This window comes from Danio rerio, chromosome 20 (assembly GCF_049306965.1).
Source record: "Danio rerio strain Tuebingen ecotype United States chromosome 20, GRCz12tu, whole genome shotgun sequence".
In the NCBI taxonomy this organism is placed as follows: domain Eukaryota; kingdom Metazoa; phylum Chordata; class Actinopteri; order Cypriniformes; family Danionidae; genus Danio; species Danio rerio.
Window position 1 is genome coordinate 26,230,909 of NC_133195.1, and position 19,092 is coordinate 26,250,000.

The window sequence follows — 19,092 nt, forward strand, 5'->3', positions numbered from 1 at the left end:
AGCACCGTGGTAAAGACCTTGACAGCAATGTGACTGTGATGAGTATTGTGTTCTCTAAGGATATCATAGAAAATGTAGATTTACACTGCAGTCATTCTGATCAAATAGATAGCGTGTTCAGTGTTTGAACTAAACCCCAACTCCAGAAGGCCTGCTAAGTTACGAAAGTAGGATATATGGCCTCAGTTTGTTTAAAATGTGAAAGTGTTGCTGGCTTAAACTGGCTTAAATTTATGTTAACCAGTCGAGAATGAAGATAGAATATGATATAGCATGCAAGTTTAACTTCAAGTAGACAAATACTTGTGTTTTTGCGCAAATTATTTTTTAGGAAACAACAAATGTACAATTTGTCACGTTTTTATTTTGGATTAAATAGTTTAATAAGCCATTTTTTAGTCGTTGTAATTTTTTATAATGTTGTAATATTACAATACATTTAGTTAAATACTGTAGCATTCATTCAGTTGTTCAAGCATAAAATGAGAAGAAGGACTGCCGTCAGTATCAGCAGGTTAGCACATAAACTCCATTGAAAATACTGGGGGAAATATAATTTAATGCAGTGCTTCTTGTCCGGTCTGAGACCGACTTTTATATCGAAAATCTATTTCAGCAATATCACATGATGCCTTCGTAATCATTATTGATTACCTGCTTGTTAAGTCGTGACATATGAATTCAAACGTCATTTGAATTGAAAAAAAAAAAAAATTGTTTATGAAAAATTTTTAGTCATATCACTTATTAAAAGGCGTTTTATATTAAATCATAGTGTACACATCAGTCTTTGCACTGCTGCATCACAGACATCAATATTTAAAAAATTTATAAAACATTTATCAGTTTCTGGCCATCAGATATTAGGCATGCATATATACATTGTGATTGTTATTTTTGAAAGTATTACATCGCTTTGTAAACGCTTATTATTACCATTTGTTGAGTCTTCCCATATAGCTTGATATGGCGCTTTGACCTGGAAGCCGCTTTGCGTGACATCACACTTAACAAGCGGATTACCTAATATTTTTGTGATGACTTTATTAAAAACCGAAACTTTTTTTTTTTTTTAGTTGAAAATTGGCAATAAATGTCACTGAATACAGTTTCAGTATTTTTTTGTTTATTGCAGTCCTGCTGATTAAAGCACTGTTGGGATAACACATTACAAGTAACGTGAGTTACGTAATATTGCTTTTCTAAGTAGCAAGTAATTTATAACTTAAATTAAGTAATAATATATCAGTTACTTTTTTTAAAATGTAGTGCGAATTCCTTTTTTTTTATCAATAAGCTTTTAAAAATAAACTGCTGACTTAAATTAGTCACATTGAATTACGCAGTCAATGAGAGGATGCATTCATCCTAAGATCAAGCCTCAGCAAAGGTAAGGAAAAATTATGCGAAAGTAACGTAATGCATTACGTACCATAAAAAAAAACCAAGAAATGCGACTAGTTACCCTTTTGGGGAGAAACTCAATATTGTAATTCATTGCTTTCTAAAGTATCTTTCCCCAACACATGATTAAAAGCATTAATTTCCTACTAAACCCAATGTACACTGAGTATTTAGAATAAATGATGTTAATTCATTACTATTTTTGTTTATACATAATTTTATGTTCGGAGAAAAAGCCTTAATTTCCCTTGTGCAGAGGTTGTTCGTGCAGTTTAGCATCACTTTGCAAAAGCATTTGTCCACTGGACTGGCTAAACAACCCCACATGTTAATGATTTAAACTAATCCATGAATTGTTTAAGATCTTTAAAAAAAACCCTGCTAACATCACCATTTGTTTTGTTACTGCTCACTGATCAAGCACCAGAGACCACATGCGTCTGCTTCGCACATTTCCTACCCTCGAGTGGAGACACTAAAATGCACATGCTTCTCTTCCTCTGAACTGTGGGAAGTGGATATGCTGTTAATGTTGTGCCGTAAATTTAAAGTGTGCTTAGCACTCCACACAAGTCCTTGGGCAAATAGCGGTTGTCTGTGTGTTTGCGTTCGAAATGTGCATGTGTGTGTACTTTTGGGAGGATGTGGCTGGACGTTCAAGAAAACAAGATGGAGAGGATTGGTCCATTGTCTACATATGTAGTTGTGTGTGTGTGTGTGTGTGTGTGTGTGTGTGTGTGTGTGTGTGTGTGTGTGTTTTCTTGCTGCAGCTGTGTCTTAAACCTACAATTATTGTTGTGATGTGTCATCAGCACACACTTTTCTCCAGATGTTCCTTCTGCCTGCAGAGTGAAATAAAAAGAAACAGAAGAGTAGAAAGAGACTAGATGAAAGGGCAAGACGAGTGAAATAAGAGTTGGATGTGAGACCGAACAGATTACAGGACTCAGTGATGAGAGGATGTGTGTTTGAATGAATAGAACGAGCGATTGAATGAGCTGCTAACTGGAGACGAAGATCATAAATTGAAGTCTTTGTGTTTGTTTGTTTGTGTGACAGGAGTATAAAGTGTCCAGCTTCGAGCAGCGGTTGATCAGTGAGATTGAGTTCCGCCTGGAGCGTTCACCTGTTGAGGAGTCTGACGATGATGTTCAGCATGATGAAGATGCGCCTGGAGAGGTGGCGCCGTCTTTCGATCAGAAGCTCAAGCATTACAAGGTGTTCGAGGGCATGCCTGTGACCTTCAGCTGCAAGGTTATGGGAGACCCAAAGCCTAAGGTGAGAGAACCAGGAAGGTTAGCTCTCCTAGAATATTTTGCTTTCATGTTCCTTATAAGCAGAGTTTATGACCTTAATAGGTTATTATTGGTGCTTCACCCTACAATTAAAAAAATCTCAGGCCATCCAAAATGTAGTCACTTTCTTTTTTCTTTAGAACACTAACATTGGAACTACCTGAATTCTGTAACTGTCCAATAGCGGTCATTCTGATTTGTACAGTAAATATTATGACTAATTCAATTCAAAATTGAGATTTTAGAATTCAGTTTTGAGTGTCTGTCAAAATTTTAATGAATTTATTACATTAAAAATGTGATTATTTTTGTAATATAGCATTTTTGTAACATCTGTTTTTAATTTAGTAATATATTTTAGTAATATAGTTGTGTACGAGTGAAAATGTTTTTTATGAATGTACTTACTCCCAGGGCAGTTTAAATGATATACAGTTGAAGTCAGAATTATTAGCCCCCTTTGAGTTTTCTTTTTTTTTTTTCTTTTCTTTTTTTTTTTTTATATATTTTCAAAATGATGTAAAACAGAGCAAGGGGGAATTTTCACAGTATGTCTGATAACATTTTTTCTTCTGGAGAAAGTCTTATTTATTTTATTTCAGCTAGAATAAAAACATTTTTAATCTTTTAATGACAATTTCAATATTATTGGCCCCTTTAAGCTATATATTTTTTCCGATAGTCTACAGAACAAACCGTCGTAATACAATAACTTGCCTAATTACCCTAACCTGCCTAGTTAACCTAATTAACCTAGTTAAGCTTTTAAATGTCTCTTTAAGCTGTATAGAAGTGTCTTGAAAAATATCTTCTCAAATATTATTTACTGTCATCATGGCAAAGATAAAATAAATCAATTATTAGAAATGAGTTATTAAAACTATTATGTGTAGAAATCTGTTGAAAAAAACCTTCTCTTAGTTAAACAGAAATTGGGGAAAAAATAAATTGGGGGTTTAATAATTTAGGGGGGCTAATAATTCTGACATCAACTGTATATGCAAACTCCACACAGAAATGCCAACTGACCCAGCCAGGACTAAAACCAGCAACCTTCTTGCTGTGTGGCGACATCGCTACTCACTCCTCCCCATGGTGCTTTTTTTAAATAAATGTATGAGAGATATCTCTGAAGTAAAGCTAGTTTTTTGCTATCAGAAAGATGTTTTTTTTTTGTATAAGATTGCTAGGCAGCGTGTATTCAAAGCATGGGAAAAAAATTGTGAACATTGAAAATCATGTGGCCAGTTTTACCGATGATAGTCATTCAAGGTAGAAATACTTGTAAGTCTTTTGTGTTTCTATAATGTATATTTTATTTTAGCAAAGGTCAAAAGTAGATTGTTCTAGTGTTCTAGCACTTTGGGAGTCTTACACGTATGCGTGTATACTGTATATAGGCAAAATTAATACCCATGGCTGTTAATGATGCATTGTGAAGTGTAGCAAAAAGGGGTTAAACCAACAGCTAATGATCTGCAAGTTAAAGAAAAAAAAAGTATAAATTTGAATGAATATCAGTTATTTAGTGTGCATGTCCTTCAGAATTAAAACTCTTTTATCTTGTATAAATAAAAAAAAACATATTTTATTTTTTATTTTAGAACAACCACCAAAAAAGTGAGCTGATCCAGTTAACCACTACTAAAAATTGTTTACATTAATGTAAACACCAGTCCACTGTCATTGTCACTGGCAAAATTTTCTGGGCACTTTCTTATTAGTATGTATTGCTGTGGACGTATAGTAGTTGTCCACACAATTATTGTTTACTATTATTTTTAGCACTTTGGTCAACATTTGTTGTTTTAAAGTGCATTATAAATCATATAAAATTGAATTATTACTTTATAGTTAATGGTGGTGTACAAAAGATCCTACAGTACATGAGTATTTGCAGAAGACACTGGAATGATGGGATTGGGTGTGGAGTTTATCATCTCTGACTAAGCTGGTTTCTTCAGAAGCTCTGCTCTGCTTCACTTCTGTGATTCCTGCCATATATGGCGGTCTCTCTTTCATTGTGTTTTTCTCTGACCACTGTGAGGCCACTGTAATGACTGTGTGATGACAGCAGACTTGCAATAACAAGAGCCATGAAAGAAAAAGGACTGTGGTGCAAGCGTTGCATAACCTTGTATGTGTCTGTTTGCAGGTGTATTGGTTTAAGGATGGAAAGCAGATCTCAAAGCGCAGCGAACACTATCGGATCAGCCGTGATCCAGACGGCACATGCTCCCTTCACACAACAGCCGCGTCACTAGATGATGATGGGAACTACACCATCATGGCAGGCAATCCAGCGGTGAGATTTAGACTCTTAATATAACACAACATATTAAAAAATTGTCATAAATGTATATTATGCTGAAATACAGCAGTTTACACTTGTTTGATTTTGAAAGTGTTAACGGAATAAAGAGTTATTTGCTTAGGGTGTTTTTTTTTGTGTGTTCTCTTTGATTTGTTCGTTTTTGGAGTAGGTGTTGTGTTTTTTTCATTGGTGGGGGTGTTTTGTTAATTTTTTAAAACTTTTTGTGTGCGTGTGCGTGTTCGTGTTCGTGTTTGTGTTTGTGTGTGTGTGTGTGTGTGTGTGTGTGAAAACTAGTTTTCTTTGGGTTGCTTTTGGATTTGTTTGGGACTTTTTTGTTTGGTTTGTTTGGCTATGTTGTTTTGGTTTAGTTTGGGTTGTTTTGTTTGTTTTGTAATTATTTTAGTTGACTGTGTAATTTTGTTGTTTGTTTTGTTTTTACTTTAGTTTCATTTTGGATGTGCTGATTTCTTTTTGTTTAGATTGTAGTTTTTTTTCTTTTTTTTTTGGAGTTTAGTGTTTTTATTTTTTGGGATTTTTTTTGTTTGGTTTGGTACTTTGTTTTATTTTGTTGTTTTTTTCATTTGTTTAGTATTTTTGATTTGTTGGGAGTTTTTTTCTGTTTGGTTTGGTGCTTTTGTTTAATTTTGTTGGAGTTTTTTCTTTTTCGTTTAGTGTTTTTTTCTTTTCTGTTTTTTCTGTTTAATTTTGTGCTTTGTTTTTTATTTTGTTGAAGTTGGGAAGTTTGCTTGGGATGGTTTGTTTGTGCCTTTTTTGTTTATTGGTTCTGTTTGATTTGTTTTTGTTTTGTTTACGTCTTTATTGGTTGTGGTTATTGTTTTGAGATTAGTTTATGTTTTGTGTTTTAGTATTTGATTTGTTTTGAGATTAGTTTATGTTTTGTGTTTTGGTTTTGTGATTAGTTTATGTTTTGTGTTTTGGTCTCGTTGATTTTGTTTCAGCCTAATTTTGTTTTGTTTCAGTTTAATTAGATTTTGCTTCTTTTATCGGTTAGATATTTGTAACTTATTAGGAACTTCTACCAAGTGATCATTGTCAATGTTTTTTAAGTCATCTGATTGAAGTCATCTAACTGCAGGAGTCCATTTTCTTTGCTAACAGTAATAAATGACCTAATGTGTGAATGTTTCCTAAGAAATGTTTAGATTTACTAAGAAAAATGTATGATTTCAAGTTTATCAGAGTTCATTTAATAGCTTTCTCTCTCATACACATTCAAACACACACACATTTACTCTAAGTGGCTAGTGAGCTTGACCAGTGTTTTGCTGGAGACGGATAAACAGTGGTAGTCAGGGGGGAAGTGACTGGCCAGATGCAAGAAAATTAGTAGAGCCTTTTGTAAGGGACATAAACATTCAAAAACATTCCAGCTTAGCCTGACCACAATCCAGCCCAGTCATCTATACAGTCATCCACAGACACAACGCTATGTATCTTATCTGTCACTTGCCTTGCATGTGTAGAAATGAAGACACTATTAGTTCCTTTTTTTGTCTCACAGGGACGAGTGAGTTGTACTGGTAGGATGATGGTCCAGGCTGTTAACCAGAGAGGGAGAAGTCAGCGCTCCACACCTGGACACATCCGCAGGTAAACACTGCTTAACATCAGGTTCAGGATTAGGTTTACTTTCTGGGACTGGCACTAATAGAGGGTGTATCCCATGTAAAGGACACCTGTATGTTTTCTTCCAAGGACTATTTAAGAGATCTTTAGTGCTGAATGGAACGTAAATCTTTTCCAAAGGGTGGGGTTTCCTCTGGATAATATACCTGCCTATTCAAGCTTTTGAGCTCTTTGTATATTTGATTGACAGAGGCAGTGCAATAGTTCCTGGAGGCAGTCCAGTGTGCCAGCTTTCATTCATTAAACCTAGATATGGTTCGCTGTACATGATGTAATCAGAGATGTTCTCCAAGAAAAACATTAACGTGTTTGTTTAGTTCGTTTTCTACAAATGTGGTACACTTTGGCATCATATTACTTTATTCCCATTGCATTTTATTTATTTTTTAAAAATGCATTAGATGTACTTTTGTCTTTCTATTTTCTTTATATTAGATAGAGTTTTAATTTATGGATACTTGTTAGTTGTTTCTATCAATCACTTTAAAATAATGATTTTTGGCCTGTCCCACCTTGTTTCTTTCCATAAAAGTGAAATACAGCTCTAAAATAATAATGTTTTTTTAAATAACTCGACTGAAACTATCATTTATTGCCTCCTGACAAACAATGAAGTCAAAATTAACCCATATAGTCTTCTCTATGAACATGTTTTACATTTTATTATAATTAAAATTTATTCATTTATTCGTTTTCTACCCATCACTAGGAAACCCATACACACTCATTCGCACACATACATACACTATGGACAATTTAGCCTACCCAATTCACCTGTACCGCATGTCTTTGAACTGTGGGGGAAACCGGAGTCACTGTGTCTGCGCAGTAGGTAATGAACCCCCGAAAATTACCTACCACAAAAAACTAACCCATTTGTCTTAAAGTGATTAAACTCACTAGAGTCCCCAGCAGACTACTGTTTGTCAAAAAGATGAATGAAAAAGTTACATAAAAAATAATTCAACAGTTTTCATGTCTTATTCCCTACACAGCAAAATCCAAAGGGTAGAGAATATTTGGTCGCATACTACAGAGTTACAACAGACAAAGAAAAAATCAAGTCAAAAATTAAAGTAAATACTGGTGTAAATGCACAAAAGTAAACACATACCACAATGGTGTCATCTAACAAAACAAATATTTTCCGTAAATCTCACTACAGACTTTTGCAGACATCTAACAGGATTAGTCAAATAGCTTAGTAATAAGTAAAGCTGATGATTTTGTTTGTGGAGTTGTTTAATGATCCTCATAAGCTGAGATTTTGAGAGATTTAATGAGTTTTCAGTTGAGTTCCTAAAGCCATGTTCACAGCTACACAGGTATTTTTAAAAACAAAAACATTTATTTTCTCGATTTTCTAAAAAAAAAAAAAAAAAAAAAAAAAAAACAGACCCTGGTGCTTTTGAAAATCTTTAAAAAAAATTGTTTTTCAGTGACCTGATACTGTGTTTTTGTGTTGAAAAAAAGCTGCAATTTAGACAATACCCATGTGTGTGGACAGCAGGGCTTAAGGTTGTGACTGTAATTGATTGTACTTTTGTGTTTTTCTTCAGTGATTCTGCTTTTGAACAGCAGGAGTTCATTATTCTCTAAACAAGACCAATAACCTTGATTTATTAACAACACATTATTCCCTAATTCCCAATGGTATTTGCCCACCTGCAACTATTGCTAACACTCGAACATTTGACAAAGTATACAAAAAAATCATTCTCTTGAAAGATCTGTTTAGTTTGGATGAATCTAGAGACCTTCATGTTTATGTTGATATACATTTGTGAAAAAAAAAAACATTTTTAGTAACATGAAAACTGCCTTTGTTTGGACGGGTTTGCCTCCATTTTGCATCCTGGAATTTTGGGTAGGATGTTGTACTGTAGGCCTCCTGTTATGGGAAGTAAATCAATTCTTTTTTTTTCTTTTCTTGAAATCCTTTATTTGGTTGTTTGCCTGCATGTCATTGAGAAATTAAACATGTATAACATGTAGAAAATGACCCATAAAAGGAAAATAGCAACTGAACTTCGACAACTATAGTTGCTGGTGGGCTTAAATGGTCCTATAATAATGTTGCTAATCATTTTAATATAAAATAAGTCATTGGTTGTTGACTGTTTTTACAACATTAACACTATTATACAAAGTAAAAATGACACTAATGTAATGTAATATAAAACAAAGATATACTGATTATTCAAAAGCAAAAAAGGATAAATAAAAAAATGTAATAAATTAAAATAAAATGAATTAAAATAAAGAATGCTATTAAAATCCTAAAACTATAAAAACCTTAATTATAATCTTCCCCCCTCCTAGACCTCGCTCAAGATCCAGAGACAGCGGTGATGAAAATGAGAATATTCAGGAACGTCACTTCCGCCCTCATTTCCTGCAAGCTCCTGGTGACCTGATTGTGCAGGAGGGTAAACTGTGCCGCATGGATTGCAAGGTGACTCACTTTAACACTATACACCACAATAGTGACCATCTTAAATGAAAAGGCCAAAAAGTATGTGTTCGTGTGTGCGCGTGCAGTCTGGAAAGCTTTCTCCTCTTCCAGTCTGAAGGAAAGAAAAAACATTTAAAGTTGATGTTTCATCACTTCTGATAATGATGAATGGGCTCGAGTGAAAAGCTGGAATTATCCTACGTTTTCTCTCTCTTTCTCATATTGTTGAGTTTTCTTCTTCTCTCAGATGTGTTTCCATTGGCTTACAGCTGTCTCTGAAGACTGTCCTCTGTTCCTCCCTCTGTCTCTGCTCATGTTTTGTCTGTCCCATATTTCTTCTTTTCCCTTCAGTTGCCGTCTTTCTCATGACCCTCTCTTTTATTTGAATATTTTGTCCTCTTTACTTTGACAGTCTCTTCATTTCTGTTTTTGCACCCCTTACACAAAATTGGCATCACTTTTATATTCACACAAGAGATAAAATTTATATTTGACAATATTTAAATACTCACCGGCCACTTTATTAGGTACATCTGTCCAGCTGTTCGTTAATGCAAATATCTATTCAGCCAATCACTTGGCAGCAACATGCATTTAGGCATGTAGACATGGTCAAGACAATCTGCTGCAGTTTAAACAGAGAATCAAAATGGGGAAGAAAGGTGGTTCAAGTGACTGAACGTGGCATGGTTGTTGGTGTCAGACGGGCTTGTCTGAATATTTCAAAAACTACTGATCTACTGGGATTTTCATGCACAACAATTTCTAGGGATTACAGAGAATGGTTGAAAAAAAGAGAAATATCCAGTGAGTGGCAGTTCTGTGGGTGCTTGCCTTGTTGATGCCAGAGGTCAGAGGCCAGACTGGTTCGAGCTTATAGAAAGGCAACAGCAACTCAAATAACCACAGGCTCACCAAAAATGGGTTAATAGAAGATTGCAAAAACACTGTGACATTCGGATGTTAGGGTCATAATTTGGCGTCAACAACATGAAATCATGGATCCATCCTACCCTGTATCAACAGTTCAGGCTGGTGGTGGTGATGGTGGTGTAATGGTGTGGGTGATGTTTTCTTGGCACACTTTGGGCCCATTAGTATCAATTGAGCATTGTGTCAATGCCACTGCGCATCAGAGTATTGTTGCTGACCATGTTCATCCCTTTATGACCACAGTGTACCCATCTTCTGATGGCTACTCCCAGCAGGATAACGAGCCATGTTATAAAGTGTGAATCATCTCAGACTGGTTTCTTGATCATGACAATGAGTTCACTGTACTCAGATGGCCTCTACAGTCACCAGATCCTCAATCCAATAGAGTACCTTTGGGATCTGGTGGAACAGGAGATTTGCATCATGGATGTGCAGCTGACAAATTTGCAGCAACTGCGTGATGCTATCATGTAAATATAGACCAAAACTCTGAGGAGAACCTTGTTGAATCTATGCCATGAAAGATTAAGGCTGTTTTGAAGGCAGTCCTAGATAGAGGTACCTAATAAAGTGGCTGGAGACTGTATTTGCTAATTGAAAGTCAAATTTTCATAAACTTTTTTTATTATTGTAGTTTTGTTATTAAATGAAAATTATTCTGAAATGCTTTACTTCAAACTAAATATCCTTGATTATGTTATATGATTTCCTTCTATATATTTTTGCAATATAAAAACTATTAGACAAGAATCCACAGGAATTGTGAAGTTAGCATGTGCATTTTTAAAAAAAAAAAATACAAAACAAAACTATTACACATTTCAAGGCCAGTAAAATTATTCATGGCATGTTTTAATAGCTTTTGTTTGTTTTAATAACATATTTTCTGTTTTATTCTCATAAAGAAATTGGCAAACTTCATACAAAATGAAAGTAAATCTGTTGTTCTTAGCTGCTTAAGTCAAACTGCATTCCTTTGGTGACCAAAAAACACACAATAATAAGTTTATTCAGGCCCTGTTTAAGGAAAATGCTTTTAGATTTTTTCTGCCACTTTTCTTCATATTTCAGTTTATTATTATTATTATTATTAATACTACTACTACTATTACTAGTTTTATGTGGTCTGCATTTTATCTAATATATAATATAATATCCAGGTGGATGCTGCACACTAGTGGTGGTGTGGAGAGACCCCCTCGCAAAGTTTTACAACGCTTTGGATGTATGGCAAAATGCTAAATGCGCTATATAAATGCACATTGAATTACAATTGCATTACATATTTCAGTTCAATTCAATTCATGTTTATTTATATATATTCTAGAACTGTGTAAGTCCAGTTTTCAGAGTTGAAGTTCAGTTCAGTGTGATTTTAAATTTCACTGCGGAAAATCCAAACCCTGAAGAGCAAATTCACAAAAATCCATATTTCTCTCTATTATATTGTCTAACTATAGTCTTACATTTATATTTCTGCCTGCCCATCAGCCACACATGTCAGAATAAAGGCTCACTGTGCCATGGAGGGCTTCACGTGCTATAAAAAGGCCCTGATCAGTAATGCGCTCATGCACAGAGCCCTTAATGTCAGTGGTATTTATAGCACTGATTTATTTCTTTGGCTTTGAGACTTTCAAACTTTCCAAACCACAAATGTCCCTAGATGCAGTTCAGAAGGTCTACAGTGAAATCAAAGTGCCGGTTTCTGCTTGTTCACTTACACAGGCCATTTTTTTAATAAATGCTATGAACACACTAGACTTTTGTGTGTGAGATAGACACGATAAGCATCACACAGGGAATACGCACACCCATGGGAACTTAAATGTCATGTACGTTCTCAAAAACCATCACAACAAATGCAGATCTTCTCCGTCCGCCCTCTCAGACCTGGTGTAAACACATGAGCAAACTCGTAAACAAATGTAAACACACAGGCGCAGTCACTGGTGGTCTGTCGCTGGCACACCTTGGGTGGAGCAGGTGTTGTGTTTCTCAGGAATGTGAAAACTGAGCTCGGGTATTGTGCACGGACCTGCTTCCCATGAGAACCACACTCCAGACGTAAACGCTAACATTGCATTGGACGATATGCTTGTAATAAAAATATTTACGCTTCTGTAGAAAGAATAATTGTGGAGAGAATATGTCGATTTAAAACATTTGGATTTGTGTTTTGTTCATAGGTGAGCGGACTGCCAACTCCTGACCTCATCTGGCAGCTGAATGGCCAGACCATCCGTCCTGACTCCTTCCACAAGATGCTGGTGAGGGAGAACGGCGTTCACTCATTGGTCATTGAGCCGGTGACGAGCAGAGATGCAGGAGTTTACACGTGCATCGCCAGCAACAGGGCTGGACAGAACTCATTTAACCTGGAGCTCATTGTTGCAGGTACTTCAGCTTGGAATACAAGACTCTGTGCTGAAATGTCATTTAGGATCAAACTGAAATAGATGTAAGGAGATGACTGAGTGGTGGTTTTCTTTTACTACACTCCAATGCATCATATGCTTCTTTTTACTCCACTACATTATGTACATGTCATTCATGGTTCATTTGAGCTGTAGCAACAGTCACCCTCTCAATAGTTTTGCTTGATTCATGAAGAAGATGATTCTTTTTGATTAACCTTTTGAAATTGGTATACAAATCAGACTAAATGATTCATTTGTGAGTTGGATTGATTCTTTTGCATCTGTTATTGAGTCAACAACTCATTGATTCACATAATCGGATCAGAAAGAGTCTGCAGTTAACAATTCACTGATTCAATTGATTCAGTCTTAGCAAGTCTCTTCTTGACTCACTGATTCCCAATGCCTGCAGTTAACAATTCACTGAATCAAACAATCCAATCAGAGGAAGTGTCTACTTGACTCACTAATTCACATAAATTGGTCAGGGTGAGTCTGCAGTTAACAATTCACTGAATCAAACAATCCAATCAGAGCAAGTCTCTACTTGTTTCACTGATTCGCATGAACTGGTCAGAGCAAGTCTGCAGTCAACAATTCACCGATTCAAATGATCCTGTCGAAGCAAGTCTCTAGTAAACTCATTGATTCACATGAACTGGTCAGAGCAAGTCTGTTGTTAGCAAGTCATTAGCCCCTTTCACACATACAGACCTTTCCGCAATTTTCCGGAAAGGTTGTATGTGTGAACAGGCCCTTTTTGAAATTACCGGTAAATTCGTTCTGGCTCTTTTCCGGAAAGAGAAGTTGTAACATTACTGGCAATTTGCCGGAATGCTGCGCTGTGTGAATGCAGAAGGAAGATGGCCGGAAATAGCGCGTCCACGTCTAGAACGTGCTGACATGAGACACCTGCTTTAGCCAATCAGAACAGTCAGACGCATTCACGTGCGCGCGGTTTATGAGAATAAAAGCCTTTGAATATTTTTCCAGACACCTTTAGTTGCTAGATGTTAGTCAGATAACATTTCTATGTTCCTTCTTAATGCTAACTGTGTAAATAATTTTCGATAAAATGTTTATGATAATCCGTTGTTTGTTTACCTTCAAGCTTTGCGTGTGCCCGTGAGCGCCCATAGCGCCAGCACACACTCATATCATGAACATCTGGACATGCGAAAGTGTTCCTCTATTTGTTTTCATTGGAGTTGTACTCAATACTGATCCATCCAAAGAGTTTGTAATGTAGTCAAATGTTTACAAACACAAGTGCAGCCGTTTAAAGGTCATTTCTGGTTAATGATGTCAGAATTTATCGGCATTTTGCGATGGATGTGTGAATGCCCTTTTCTGGAAAAATTCCGTAACGTCCTCGCCTGTGTGAACAGCGCTTTTTTGAATTTACCGGTAAAGTCGTTCCGGAAATTTTCCGGATATTTACCGGAATCCCTGTGTGAAAGGGGCTATTGATTCAAATGATTCACTCCGAGCAAGTCTCCAGGTTGACTCACTGATTTAAATGATTTAGTCAGATAAACGGTGCATTCCAAATGGGATATTGCAATCTTTTGAGTGAAAAAAATCATGGCCGCCATGTTGAAGCATTGCTCCAAACCGAAGTGCTCAACTGCCTACTTTGAAAGGCTATTTGGAATGTGGGATGAAGGATTTGGAAGAATACAACCAATGGACCAGGGGCCGACTGGCCATAGGGAGCACCGAACAGTTGCCTGAGAGTCAATCTGGCCTGCCATCATAATTTTGCCCCCTCCCCCACCCCCTTTTCATAAACATTGCGCTTTTCCACCCACTTCAGGTCATGTAGATTTTAGGCAATGAAATTGTTGCGTGTTACACAATCTCATTCCTATGCTATAATCGAGGGGTCACTAATCTCAGTCCTAGAAGGCCGGGGTCCCTGCAGAGTTTAGCTTCAACTTGCCTCGACATGAATGCCTGGAAGTTTTAAGTATACATAGTAAGACCTTAATTAGCTTGTTCAGGTGTGTTTGACTAGGGTTGGAGCTAACTCTTCAATATACTGGCCATCCAAGAGCAAGTTTAGTGACCTCTGCTCTAATCCCTCCAGAGGGACCCTCCAAAGGGATTAGGCCATAGGGATGAGTCCTTCTGAATGGCACCCAGTGGGAGTCTCCCGTTTAAAGATAACAATCCACTGATTCACGTAAACTGGTCAGAGCAACTCTGCAGCTATCAATTCACTGATTTAAATGTTCCAGTCAAATTCTCCAATTAGCGACTCACAATATACTGTCACTTTTGGTCCATTTTTTTTATTTAAAATTTTAATTCAAATTAAAAATTGGATATTAAAATGTGCATGTAAGTAAATATTTTTTTTCTTTTCAGCCAAGGAGATGCATAAAGCCCCAAGTTTCATTGAGAAACTCCAGAACACAAGTGTTGCTGAAGGTCACCCTGTACGTCTGGAGTGTCGCGTGTCTGGAGTCCCATTCCCACAGATCTTCTGGAAGAAAGAGAATGAGTCCTTCACTCATAACACAGACAGGATAAGGTACAAGATCTTAACCTATCACAGCCCTCCTGCATATAATCAATGCATAAGTTACCCTGAGGTTTATTAACCTCATATTGATTAAAAAATTGTGTTATTCTTGCGCACCATGTCTGTATATGGCAGCTTTTGTTAGGCTGCTGTTTAAAGTTGCTATATTTGTTTAAACAAACACACACACACACACACACACACACACACACACGCGAGATGAAAAGAGTCTTATAAAAAAAAATAATAAAAAAAGAAACACAGTAACACACCACAGGCGCTACTGTCTGCACCACCTCAGAGAGCAGAACAGTCACAACAAGCTGTAAAGTCTCCAGTTACAATGTTAGTGGATGTTTGTTCACGAGGATTCAAACGCCAGTAATATGCTCATGCAGTGTTGAAAAAAAACAATACTGGCATGAATTAAATTTATTCTATTGAGCTGTTAAATGCTTGGTTCTGATTGGCTGGTCAACATTCTTATTTTCAGATCAATCGACCACTAAAGTACTCCCAGGCAGATTTTTTACCACATTACAGTTCTATGGCTGTGTCCGAAACCGCATACTTCCATATAGTATGCTAAAATCAGTATGCGAGCTGAGTAGTATGTCCAAATTCATAGAATTCGAAAATCAGTATGCAAGAAGTACCCGTATGACTTACTATTTCCAGCGAGATTCTGGAGTGTGCATCCCATGCACGCTGCACTATTCCATGATGCCCCATGAATTCATGAGAATTCATGAATGGAAGTGAAGCAACGCAACTGACGCAGGAAGGTCACATGACCATGACAAAATGGCGGATGTAGTACGTCCGAATTTCATTTATAGTTTTCACATTCATCCATTTAAATTCAAATACAGTACCTACTGAGTAGTAGACAGTTTCGGATGTAGCCCTTATCTGTACGTTAAATGACTTTAGTTATTTCAAAGCCTACAATATAAATAATGTAATAAAACCATCAGTTTGAGGACAAAAACCTGACAAATTTCTTGAAATACAGTGTCTATACATGTACACTTAAGTGGAAACTCCCCTAAGAATAAAAACAAAGCACACTTAAGGTTATTTGTTTAATAATTCAACTGCCTATCATCTATTATTTCTTCATCATTTGTTTGAATAATGCGGCTACTTGCTCATTCAGATGTTCATTTCTGTTTCCCAGCATGCACCAGGACAACTTTGGTTACCTCTGTATGATCATCCAGCCGGCTCTGAAGGAAGACGCAGGCTGGTACACGGTTTCGGCTAAGAATGAAGCTGGCATCATCTCCAGTACAGCACGTCTCGATGTACACGGTTAGTTTAAATCCACAACATAAACCAATCATATAAATGCCATGCTGTGTGGTGATTGGCAAAGGACCAAAGTACACTAAAAACAGACTAAGTAGTTTTAAAGTGGTTTATCAGATCAGTGTTCTTGCATAAATCGCTTCAGACTAAAGGCAAAACCTATTTAATCTTTCCAATATAAGCACACTCCCTTCCTCCGCTCAACGCTGTTTCCATAGCAATCCCATCAGCCACTGCTGTGTTTTTGCCAGGTTTAATAATACGGATGCATTACCTAAGGCTTAATCAACTGTGGGGCTGAGGAAATAGACAGAAGGGGTGTGATTTAATAATGAACATTATAAAACTTTTGATTAATGTTTAATTTAAACTCAACACTTCTAGTCTGAAATCAGTTGGAACTAAAGGTGGCTCAACACTTATGCTTTGGCTTGGGTACAGGAGCAACTTTGAGAGTTTAATATTAAAGGGTCAGTTCACACATAATTTGCTATTTACTCAAGATGCCATCCAACATGTTTCTGAGTTTATTTCTTTAGCAGAAAATTGTAGAAATTTATATGTACAGTAACTAGTTTTTGGTGAAAGTCAAAAATCTTATTCATGCAAAACAAAATGATCACATCTGGCTTCTGGTGATACATTAAGGTCTTATACTTCATATAGGCAAAATACTTTTCTTACTTGGAATTTGTCATGTTTATAAAATTCTGAAATCAAAAAGAATTTTCTAGACAAGTAAAAAATATATTTTAGCTGCTTCCCAATTGGCACACTATACACTTTTGCACTTACACATTCAACACCATAGTATATGAATATAGTGTTGTCCCAAATGAAACACCGTTTTTTTTTTTGTTTTTGTTTTTTACTAAGCAAAAATTCAAACCGTTTCCCTGATGACGTTTCAATTTTGCCAAATTAAAGAAATAAAGGACCAAACTACCAAATAATACCTGCCATGAGTGTAACCGCATTCACCATTGAGAGGTGGTATAATCACTCTCGTAGGAGAATTTTGCTTTCACAATCCAAAATAAATAAAGTAATCCAACATCAGTGTCTGAAAGCTCCGGCCCTTCTGCTACGTAAGCAAAGCAGCAGCCGTGGAGTTCGTGAAGTGTCGGACATTTCACACTTCATTTTACCGGTTGAATAAGTGCATCATCCAGGTAATAAGTACACTTATTCTTTGCAGAGTTTTCAGTGTTAAACTACAACTTACACTATTTATACTTCAAAATGGTGTAGAATAGTGCATAAGTAAGCGATTTGAACCGCACCTATTACCTGAAATATTAAATGTTTTTTTTCTTACAACAATCTAAATAACCTGCCAGTGGATTAAGTTAAATAATCTTGTTTAAAGTAGGTTTATACATACTTCGTTGTTAGATTATTTAGCTTGATTTAAGGGCAAACTTTATTAATTTTCTTAATTATCTTTTCTTGTCTGAAAAAGTGCTTTTTTATTTTTAAAAAATATTTAAACTAGAAAAACAAGACCAACTCTCCACTAGATAGTTTCAGAGGTGCACCCAGCTCTGTGAGTTCATCAACTCCTGCAGAAACTTTACCTGGATGATGGAGGCTTTCAGTGGTGCTTCAGACTGAGCCAAGCCCAGTTTGATGAGCTGTTGTCCAGTGTCAGCAAGAGAAATTTCCCCTTGGGACACCAACAACAGGCGCTTCGTCATAATCACACCCCATACAAAAGAAAGCTTCTGATTTGTTAACACGGTGCAAATGCTGAAGTTGAGAATTTTTAGCTCAAGCTATTTGCACGTCAAATGGGTCAAGTGCTCAACTTGTGCCACCTCATTTGCGTGTATCGTGCAGGATGTCTATTCACGTCTTTGCATTGACTTAACATGTAATTCACTCACTCTTTAGGCTTCATCTGCGTCTGGTTTGAACGCAGCATTGGACCCGGCGCTGAACGAATATACCCCGTTTTTCAGCCTTCTTAAAGCACATAAACACAGCTACTATCTCAATAAAATACATGTTAGCCATTTAGCAAGGAAGCTAGAGTCACCAGGTAGACCGAAGCCCTGCCCACGAACTAAATTTGACTCGCAAATGAAGTAAACTCAATGTTCAGGCGTCTATTTACAATTGCGAATAGCGCTATTTATTTGCAGATTTTGCGTCTGGTGTAAACAGCCATTTTAGGTAAACAATCTATAAACTGAAATTGTCCTCATTTATTTACCCTTCCCTTGCCACAAACCTATTTAAGTTTCTTTTTCTGTTCTGTACACAAAAGAAGTCATTTTAAAATGTATTGAAAACTGGTAACCAGTGACTTCCCTAGTATGTTTTTTTTTTCTGCTATGGAAGTCGGCTGTTACCAGTTTCTAACATTCTTCAAAATATCTTCTGAGTTCTACAGAAAAAACAAAAGAAATTGGTTTGCAACTACTCAATGGTGGATAAATATTGAGTAAATTGTCATTTTTGGGTGAACTAACACTTTAAATTAAACATTTCATGCCGTACAGCAAAGATTTTGTTTTTGTAATTGAGGAACAACATTCATTATTACATCCTGTGATTTCTTTTAACTGCGAAACTATGTTCATCCTCGCCCTTTCCTTCCCTCAGCCCAGTGGCAGCAAACTCACACCCCAAAGCTCAAGAAGGTGCGTCCATCCACCAGCCGCTACGCCGCCCTGACAGAACGAGGTCTGGACGTGAAGGCGGCCTTTTTCCCAGACTCCAACCCTCTTCCTCCCGGCACCCTGGTGGAGAGCGATGACCTGTAGAGACTAGAATAGAGG

General features: G+C 36.6%; 1 protein-coding gene across 15 annotated transcripts in view; it reads left to right on the forward strand.

The window, feature by feature from the left end:
• palld (palladin, cytoskeletal associated protein) overlaps window positions 1-19,092 on the forward strand; it is a 150,885-nt gene that overhangs the window by 130,393 nt on the left and 1,400 nt on the right. For all 15 annotated transcript variants that reach the window (XM_021468620.3, XM_021468621.3, XM_021468623.3 and 12 more), the window contains 8 exons: window positions 2,464-2,682; window positions 4,855-5,004; window positions 6,536-6,624; window positions 8,983-9,115; window positions 12,241-12,448; window positions 14,842-15,007; window positions 16,179-16,312; window positions 18,917-19,092. The exon at window positions 18,917-19,092 is cut by the window's right edge and continues 1,400 nt beyond it. In XM_021468620.3, the coding sequence (XP_021324295.2) occupies window positions 2,464-2,682; window positions 4,855-5,004; window positions 6,536-6,624; window positions 8,983-9,115; window positions 12,241-12,448; window positions 14,842-15,007; window positions 16,179-16,312; window positions 18,917-19,077 (1,260 nt within the window). In that variant the 3' untranslated portion in view covers window positions 19,078-19,092. The remainder of the gene's footprint in view (window positions 1-2,463; window positions 2,683-4,854; window positions 5,005-6,535; window positions 6,625-8,982; window positions 9,116-12,240; window positions 12,449-14,841; window positions 15,008-16,178; window positions 16,313-18,916) is intronic.